This window comes from Monoraphidium neglectum (genome assembly GCF_000611645.1).
Source record: "Monoraphidium neglectum strain SAG 48.87 unplaced genomic scaffold scaffold02395, whole genome shotgun sequence".
Lineage (NCBI taxonomy): Eukaryota > Viridiplantae > Chlorophyta > Chlorophyceae > Sphaeropleales > Selenastraceae > Monoraphidium > Monoraphidium neglectum.
This window is the reverse complement of record NW_014011233.1, coordinates 1-9,368: the sequence shown is the minus strand read 5'-3', so window position 1 is coordinate 9,368 and position 9,368 is coordinate 1. Positions and strand designations below refer to the sequence as shown.

The 9,368-nt window shown below is 68.5% G+C and overlaps 2 protein-coding genes across 2 annotated transcripts; one reads left to right on the top strand and one right to left on the bottom strand.

Annotated features, from left to right (window-relative positions):
- Positions 1-33: 33 nt before the first annotated feature.
- Positions 34-2,039, bottom strand: MNEG_10628 (hypothetical protein; the record flags this gene model as incomplete). Its single annotated transcript, XM_014040901.1, has 5 exons — positions 34-68; positions 487-736; positions 935-1,093; positions 1,346-1,423; positions 1,770-2,039. 5 exons carry the CDS (start codon positions 2,037-2,039, stop codon positions 34-36), a joined length of 792 nt encoding a protein of 263 aa, XP_013896355.1.
- A 4,067-nt stretch (positions 2,040-6,106) lies between these two features.
- MNEG_10627 (hypothetical protein) lies at positions 6,107-7,553 on the top strand (the record flags this gene model as incomplete). The annotated part of the gene is made up of 4 exons (XM_014040900.1): positions 6,107-6,202; positions 6,435-6,539; positions 6,823-7,332; positions 7,545-7,553. 4 exons carry the CDS (start codon positions 6,107-6,109, stop codon positions 7,551-7,553), a joined length of 720 nt encoding a protein of 239 aa, XP_013896354.1.
- Between the last annotated feature and the right edge of the window lie 1,815 nt (positions 7,554-9,368).

The following is a 9,368-nucleotide window of genomic DNA, read 5'->3' as shown; positions in this document are numbered from 1 at the left end:
CGCCGCCGCTGAAGCTGCCGCTCCCAGCCATGCTTAGGGAGCGCGGCCGCCCGCCGCGGGGGCCGCTGCTGCCCACGCGTGAGATGACGTACTGGCCACCCTGCTGCCCCTGCTGCTGCTGCTGCTGCTGCTGCTGCTGGTGGGGCAGCGCCGGAGCCGCCCCGCGCGCCGCGGCAACCGGCCACGCGTGCGCCGGTGCCATCCCAGCGCAGGCGCCCCAGCGGGGCTGCGGCGCGCCGCATGCGGGCGGCCGCGGCGCCGCAGCGGCTGCGGCGACGCCGCCGTGGTGCAGCGGCGCCGGCGGCGGCGACGGCGGCGGGGGCTCCCAGTCCTCGTCGCTGTCTTCGCCCCTGCCGCCCGCCCTCTGCTGCCGCGGGCGCGCCGGGCCGCGCCGCCGCGCCTCGACCCGCGGCAGCCCGTCCCAGATCTGGTGCGCCGCCGCGGCGGCCGTGGCCTCCCCTCCCTGCCCCATGTCAGCCTCATCACCAACATCGTCACTGCTGCCAGCCTCGCCTGGCCCTCCGCCCAGGTCCATCGGCCCCGCTCCTCCCGTGCCAGCCGCCTCTGCCTCCTCCTCCGCCGCCGCCGCCGCGGCCGCGGGCCACGTCGCGCGCCGCGCGATGCCCATCGCCTGCGCGAGCGGCAACTCGTCATCCTCGTCGTCGCTGCTCAGAGGCGCGCGCGGCCCGCCGTCCGCCGCCGCAGCGGCCGCTGTCACAGGCAGGCTGGCGGGACGCTGCGAGGTGGCGAGGTGTGCGAGGGCGCCCGCGCACGCGCCAGGCAGCGGCAGCCGCCGGTGGCGTTTGGACGGCCGGAGCTCAGGGCTGCCGTGGGGCTCGTGTCCCGGCTGCTGCTGCTGCTGCAGGAGCTGCAGCGCCAGCGCCTGCTGCCTCCGCTGCCGCTGCAGGTGGAAGAGCTGCCCCGCCGCCCGCACCCGCGCCTGCTGCTGCTGCTTCCGCCGCGCCGCCGCCGCGCCCGCGAACGCCCGCAGGCCGCTCGGCGCGGCGGAGGGCGCGGGCGCGGCGGCGGCGGCGGCCGCGGGCGCAGGCTTGGGGGCGGGGCGGTCTGCGGGGAGGCGGATCAGCCGCTGCCCCTGCGGCGGCGCGGCGGGGGCGGCGCGCATTTCGAGGTTGAGCGAGGTGCGTGTGCGCGCCACCGGCGCATCAGGCGGCCGCAGCTCTACGCATCGGCTGCGCGACAAGACATCTGCCTGGCGCGGGAGCGCTGGGTGAGCGGGCGGGCGCGCACGCGCGCGGGAGGGCGCGCGTTGCCCGGAGTGCGGGTGTGGAAGGGGCGCGGTGTATAGATGCGCGTGAGGGCCGAATGGGGGGCGCGCGGGGCGCACCTCCACCGCGCGGCTGTTGTGGCGCCAGACCCCCAGGACCCTCTTGCACGACTGGTCCATCAGCTTGTTGTACGCAGCCTGTTGGGGTGACGTCATCAGGACGTCATCGAGGCGCATCATGACATCAGGGCGGTTCCCACCGTGGTTTGCAAGGCGAAGGTGCGCGTGAAGGGGAAAGGGGCGCGTCGGGGAGGGGGTGGCAAGGCGAGCGGCGCCAGCTCCGCAGGCGCGGCGCCCGTGCGGCGGCGGTCCCCATGCGGGGCAGAGAGGCGCCAAGGCCCGTCCGCACTGCTTCGCCCCCGCTCCTCCCCGTGCTCAAAAGACGAGATCGCCGCCTGTGTTCTTGACACAGAGCGCTGCCCAAGCACGCACGCACGCACACACACACACACATACACACACACACACACACACAAGCCCGCACCTCCGGCTCCAGCGCCGCCTGCCGCACAAACTTCGCCAGGTGCCGCCCCGACCGCCGCTGCGCATCCTCCCTGGACGGCATGATCTGCGGCAGCAGCGCCGGCTGCTGCAACTGCCGTCGCTGCTGCTGCTGCTGCTGCTGCTGCTGCTGCTGCTGCTGCTGCTGCTGCTGCTGCTGCTCATCCGAGCCCGCTGGCGCCGCGGGCACGTATGTGTCGCGGTGGACGGCGCCCTCCATCAGCAGCGCCCGCGCCTCCTCTATCGCCTGCATCAGGCGCTGCCGGGTATGTTGAGCGGCGCGGGCGGTGGCAGGGGAGGGTTGTGAGCGAGGGGCAGGGGAGGGGAGGGCCGGGCAAAGGTCGCACGCCCCGGGTCGAGCGCGCGCGGCGCATCTGACAACCAGGGGCGGCCGCCTTCCTGGGAATGAAACAGGACGCGAGCAGGGGCGGTTCCATCCAGAGATCACGGCGGCAGGCAAGGACAGCGGAGGCCCGGCGCTCGTGGCGGGGGCGCCGGCACACCTTGTCATGGAGTGATGTGGGTGACAGGAGACGGCTGAGGTTGTCCCGCGTGAATGGCAGGATCGCGCCGGTCTTCACCAGGGCGGCGGTGTTGTCAACCAGGAACACAACCTAAGGGGGCGGCAGGGGAAGAGGCGTTTCCCGGATGCAGCAGGGAGTGTTGTTGTTATGTACCAGTGGGCCAGGCGGGGGCGTCTCCGCGGGCGCGCGGCAGCGCGGGGACCGGACGGGGCGTGGGGCCTGCGCGCCTGCTTTGTTGTGGGGTCGTCGTCTTGCACGGTTTTGGCGGGCATGATGACGGCCGGCCACCTGCGCGGGCGTGCGGCGGCGCGCGAGCGGGGCCATTGTGTTGACATTGGCCAGTCGCGGGCGGCTGGGGCCGGTTGGCAGCGGGACGACCGCCGCCGGTGCGGCCGCGCGCGGCGGCGTGGGCGGCGGAAGCTGCGTGCGCGGCGGCCGCGCCGTGTGTGCCGCGCGAGGTGCGAGGGGCACGCGCTTGAAGATGAGTGCGTGGCGTCCGCCTCCCTCCCCGTCGATACATGGGACAGAGGACAAGGCTGCTACGCACCAAGGCCAGCCCGAGACCTTGGCCCATGCGATGTCATCCTATACATGAGTGACGTGCGCGCCACTGTGAGGTGCAATGCGTTTCGCTTGGCGCGTACTGGACGGGCCAGAGATCCTCGGCCGCCATGTGCGTCGCGCGAAGCGCCACAGCGGGCGCAGCGCAGCCCTGCGCCGGGCCTTGCCCCACGCGCTGCAGCAGCCTCAAGCCTTCATTGCTCATCCTCAATGCTATTGGCTGCATAACCTGACTTTGCGCTTTCCGGCATGCCCAAGAGCCGAACTCCTGGCCCGCCTGCACTACGCCCATGTAAGAGCGCTCGGAATCAATAATCTTACCGGTGCAATTCTGGTCAGCATGGCGCCAAAGTTCCTCCTTGTGGCGCGAAGCGGGCTGCGATCACTCACTGCTGACGCTGCGCGCCTCCTCCAAGCATCGCGCTGCGAGTACTAGATAGACCACTTTTGATCATTTTGTTCCCAAGTGAGCATGCTCGCAGGACGACGGAGATGCGTTGATCGGCGCGAGGTGACAGAGAGCGGATTGCAGGCTCGTGCACGCCGTGTGGTACTCCTTGCAAGACTCGTGTTACAAGTCATTGTCCATTGGGTGAGGCGCCTTGCAAAGATGCTGATGGCGCTCCGCCCGCCAAGTCGCCCGACACCCTTGACATTTCGAGTTTGTGCGCCCCGCTCCTGGGTGCGTCACGCCCACTGTGCTCGCCCCAAGCGCATCCACCGTTCCCGCATTTAGCCGCCTGCCAATAGTAGCAAAGCGCCGCCAGGGCTTGGTGCCCGCGACTCCCTGCATCCTCGCGGCCGCAGCTGCACCTGGGGCCGGTCACACTTTGAGACAGCCTGAGGCATGTGGCGCACACTAACGCGCACATGCTGCCAGCTGGCACGCGTGATAAGCGGGGCGACGGCAGTTTGGGGCCGCGCAGGGAGCTCGATCGGCGCCTTGCATGCGGTCTCCCAGATCATTGCGGTTGCATCACCTGCACGCTTCCTGCCAGCCTGCGACAACCGGGAACCGACCGGAAAGCCTCACAGCATCGGCCGCGTTGCCATTCTAGCGCTTGGCATGCCTGAAATATAGTACAGTACATGAAGGGGCGAGTCTCATGTGGATGCGGCGTGCTGGGCGCCTGCGTCGCTCCGCCATGCCTGGGCGCGCGTTCACACCTTTCCACTATGGATAGGCACTCATAAAGCAGCTGCAAGGCAGCAGCAAATGCAGCTAAAATCACAAGCAACAGCAACCCGCACACAGGCAGTGTTGGGGCAGACCAGAGTTTCAGCCGTTGCACCGAGCGTTGGGTGACGCGAGCGCATGGGGTGGAGGAGGGGGCGGCGCCTGCTGCGCGGCATGATCAACAAAGCATGTGCAGCGCATGATGTTGTGCGGTCAAGTGCGCCTCTAGCATGGCTTTCAGCATGTAGGCGCAGCGCGCCCCTGCGCGCCTGCCTCCTCTGGTGGTGCAGAGGGGCGCAAATCAGCCTGGACAGTCGCTGCTTGTGATGGATTCGTCAGTAAAAGTGCATTTGTTGTTTTTCAAAGCATCAAAAGAGAGCGCTGTGTGCAGTCGGATCAGTCGCCCGAAAAAATGACGTGACTCATTGACGCACTCACTGCTGCATGCAGTGGACCTGACATGATACTTTCTGACGACAAAACTTACCTGCCTCGTTATCCAGGGCGCGCCTCGTGCCAACGGCCGACGCATCACCGCTTCCGCACCTGTCGGCGATGGCATCCGCCCAGCAGCCCTCGTCGCAGCAGGCCACTGATGGTCCCTCCCCAACAGCCCTCCCAATCGACGCTCCCGTGTGGGGCCCTATAGTGGCCATCCTATGCGTTGTGATCGGCAACATTTTGTGCGCAGGTACGGCTCCGCGCCGCCGCAGCGCGCGCCGCCGCTTTGCGCCGCCCGCCACGCTGCGCTCGCGGGTCCAGCCCCCAGGCAGCATCTCCCCACGCCCTATCCCCTGAGTAACCGCCACTGCTCACTCCCCCACCTTTGTGCCCGGCCCTGCAGCCGGCAACGAGAACAGCTGGGCTTGGCGGCGCCTGGCGCCGCGTTGGCTGCCGAGGCTGCTTTTCATCAGCAACCGCGCGCCGGGCGTCTCCAGGCGCGAGCGGCCGCGCGGCTACTGGGCGATGGACTTGATCGATCCGGAGCACCTGGTGAGATTAGAAGGCTTTTGGATGCCGTTCCCCTGCTGTTTTGGGGATCGTCAAATCTGATCGTTGGCGTGAGGAGTGGGCCGTTGAGGGTGCAATTCGTTGCGTATCCAGGCCCTGCAGGGTCGACCGTGTGGGGGCGGCTGAAGAGCCCCATAGGGCCCCTGCGGCGGGGCGTGCGGGCACGAGGGTGTATGGGGTGGTGGTGCCTCCGGCGGAAAAAGTAACCCCCATAACAGCAGCAGGGGGCCCGACAGCCTCGGCAAGTTTCAATTCACAGCGGTTTGAAAGCACGCGCGCCAGGACTGCATCGGTACTGGCGTGTGGCCTGGCCTGGCACGCATGCGGCTTTCAAGCGGACCCAGGCAAGACTCAGGCCAGGGCAGTTTTAGGATCAGATCTTGTCCGGGATCTGCTGGGGTCGATCCGATGATAGGGATTTGGGATCCAAAGGGGTGCATTTCGCCTGGTCTGGGATCGGTCACCAACCTTGGAGGCTCTTGTGCCCACAGTCTGGGTGTTGATAGCCGTCCTCCCGTCGAATGGCTCGGCTGGTCTGCTTGCTGCAGGGATATTGACGCTTCAATTGTGCCTGCCTCCCCCGCCCTCTCGCCCCGCCTGTTTCCACCCCGCGCCGCCGCCGCGCCCGCCGCCGCCGCCGCCGCCGCCATCCTCCGCAGGTGGGGTCATTCTGCCTCAATACACCAATGCTGGTGGTGCTCCACGCCTTCACAGTCGTGTATTTTGCCGCATACGTTGTGGTGCGCACCCTTATAAGACAGCCGCAGCCGCAGCAGGACTCTGCAATCACAGGGCAGAGCGGGGCCGTGGCAGGCGGACGGCGGCCTGGCAGGCTCGCACGCGGGGCAACCAGCGCGCCGCCGGCCGGCGTCGGCGGCACGTACGTCGGTATCAATCCGCGGCGGCAAGGGCGGCGGCGGGCGCGCGCGTCTGTGCGGCGGCGGCCGCGGCGGGGCTCGCTGCTGCAGCCGGCTGCGCACTGCATTCTGGTTCTGGTTCTGACTGCTAGCAAATCGAACCTCCTCGGCCCTCGTGTGCCCCGCAATCATGAATCAGATCAATTTGCTGTATTACTACGGGACGTTCCCCAACGACTCCCCCAAGGGGACCGGCCCCTACGGCCAGTGGCTCAGCTACTTCACGGTGAGAACTTTGAGCTGAAGGGCGAGAGGCATTCGCCCCACGCTCCTGCCTGCGGCCCCGGAACTCGGCTTGCGCCAGCCCTGTGGACACTGAGCGCGCTGATGTGGAGGCGTGCGCGCCGCCGCGCTGGGCCGCCCTGACGCGGGCAGTGCGGCGCCCCAGCCGGCGGCGCGGCACAGCGGGGCGTTCAGCCCGCAGTGTCCACGCCTGCGCTCCTTTGCACACGCCCCAGCCTCCTCACACAACCCTCTCCCCGCGCAACCGCGTGCACCTTGATCACGCCCTTCCTCCGCCCCTGGCCCCTTCTGCCGGCCCCGCCGCCGCTGCCCCAGAACTGGTGAGGCCGCACGGCCGCCTCGCGTCTGCGAGGGTCTGGTGCCGCCAGCGCGCAGAGCACTGTCCCCTCCAAACGCAGCCCGGCACGAATCAGGGCATAATTCAATTCCAAAAACCGCCCCGGCTCAGCGTTTTCCGAGGGCCCCTGCGCAGGGCGACTGCGCGCTTGCTGCGGGCGTCGCGTCCCGCCGCACGTGCCCCCTCCAGGATGCTTGCACGCGCACAGACTGGACCTCGCGCCTGATTGCTCTCACCTGCTCGGTGGCATCCGATTGTGAACACAGACTCTTCGCATTGGCGGCGGTTTTGTTTTCCGCAGGTCCATCACTCTGCTCGGCGCCGCGGGGTTTGTGGCGCTGGCCAACACGCTGCGCCGCCTCGGACGCGAGCGGCGCGCCAAGCGCGAGCGCGCCCTGTCCCTCGCCGGCGGCGGCGCCGGCCGCCGCACGGTGACGGGCGGCGCGGCGGCGGGCGGCGCGCCTTTGCGCCCGGCTGATGGGGGCCGTGCTGGGGCCATCGGCGGCGGCCAGAAGGCGGGGCTGTTCCCGGCTGGACGGCCCTACGCCAATGGCAGCGGCGGCGCGGTCGTCAACGGCGGCGGCGGCGGGGCGCAATGGGACCAAGCCGCCGGCCGCAACGGCGCGGCCGCTGCGGCGCCCGGCGGCGGCGGAGCGGCGAGCGCGGCGGGCGTGCGGGGCATGGCGGGTGCGGGGGCGCTTGGCAGGGGAGGGGCGCTGGCGGGTGGGCAGGAGCAGGGGTGGCCGACATACCCTGTGGCAGTGCCGCGCGAGGAGGTGAGTGTAGGGCATGCTGACTGTGCGTGTCCGGCCGCTGGGGAGAGGACCACCCTGCCCACCTGCTTGCCGGCTTGCATGTGCACATGTGCGCGTCAGAGAAAGGGCGGAAGGGGCAAGATTGCAAAGGAAGGCGGATGGGGATTGTCAACGTGTGTGCTCGGGCATGCACACGCATTGGGGGCCTTTTTGGATGTGGGCTCGATCCTCAGTGGTCCTGAGTCAACCTGCCCAGCCACCCTTCAACCCCGCCCCGCGCCCAGTGGGACTGGCTGTCCGTCTCCCACTGCTTAGTCATGGAGACCGCCACGTCATCGGCCTTCGTGGTGACGCTCTGGTGCGCGGGCTTTCAACCCACTTTTTTGCACCGCGCGGCGGGGGCCCGCACACACGCACACGCGCACGCGCCGCGCTCCCTTGCGTCGCCCGAGGCGCAAAGGCAGCCTCCTGTTGCCTAGCTCAGCATACTCGGTACGATGGCGGGGTGCAGCTCCGGTGGGGGCCGCCACCCAGCTTTGCTGGCCCGATCTGCATACGCGCTAAATTCTGGCGACGAGTGCGTCTCGCCGCGGCTGTCACGGTCGGCTCTGACGCCCAAACGCACACGCAACCAGGTACTGGGGCGGCTTGGTTGCCGTTGTCGGCGGCGGATTCCCGGTGGACGACGCCAGCAACTACCTGGCGCATGCGGGTGCGCGCATCGCTGCGGGGACGCGCTTTGCACGGGCGTGCCTGCCAGGTTGTTGTTGCTGCGCGCTGTGTTTGCATTACAGCAGAGAGCTTGGGCGTGCGTGCGAGCATGGCATGCACGCCTGGCCTGCGTTCTTTGGGGATTCCTTTTGGTCGCGGCGATTCAGCGAGGGGCTTGCCGGCTTTGCTTGATCATAGGAGTGGGGATGCAACAGTCAACACCTGGAACCTGCGGCACACACGAGCTCGTCTACTCGCCGTACGCTTGCATTCGCGGGCGCACCGTCCGGCGCAGGCAATGTGGTTGTAGCGGTCCTTCAGGTCCTGTTGACGCGGCTGCCCTTTGTCTCGTACCACTTCCAGGTGTGTGTGTGTGTGTGAGTGTATGGGTGTGTGTGTTATGTGTGTGTACGTGTATGTGTGCGCCAAAATGTGCGCGCACGCGTGTGTGCGCGCGTATGTGTGTGTGGTGTGCGTGTGTACACGCGCGCACGCGTGCGCACGCGTGTGTGTGTGTGTGTGTGTGTGTGTGTGTGTGTGTGTGTACACGCGTGTGTGTACACGCGTGTGTGTGTGTGTGTGTGTGCACGACACGCGGGCGGGCGGGCGCGCGGAGGAGAGCGTGCTTGTCTTGGATTTCAAGAGGTGTGTGTGGATTGGGATGGGGCACGAGCTGCGGCAGGGCTGCGATGCGCAGGTGTTTGGACTAGCAGGACGGGGCTGCTTGGCGCCTGCTCAAGCAATGGATTCCAGGGCAGTGCTCAGATATGGGGCACCGCAGCCCCCCCGCCAGCCGACCGGCCGCTCTGCTCTGCGCGCGCTCGCGCCGCGCCAGCGGCTGCAGCAAGGCCGGGGCATCCCCCGCCTAGCAGACCTGCAGGCACCCCCGTAGCTGGTGCACCCGGGCGCGAGCCCCGGCCCGCGCACGCAAACCGTGCGCGCGCCGCTTGCTCGGCACAATCGCTACTTCCCACTCCCCGGCACCCGAGCGGTCCTCGAGACCCCACCTCACCCAAAACTCTATGCCCAACCCCTTCCCCGCCCGCACGCCATTGAGGGCGAACCTCACGCACACTCCCTTGTGCACCCACCCCGTGTCCGCCCTCTGTCCCCGCCCGCGCAGCTGCTGCTGCTGTGGGGCACCCTCTACCTCGTCTTCCTCTGGATTTATGGCGCATCAACAGGCATCTGGCGTTACGGACTCAACATCCAGTCCGCCCGCGCAGCCGGCGCGGTCGCGCTGCTGCCCGCGATCTGCTTCGTCACCTGGCTGATCTGGTTCATGTTTGCAAAGCTGCGGGAGGCAGGAATATGCGCGGGGCGGCGGCTCGTGGCGATAGCAGAGG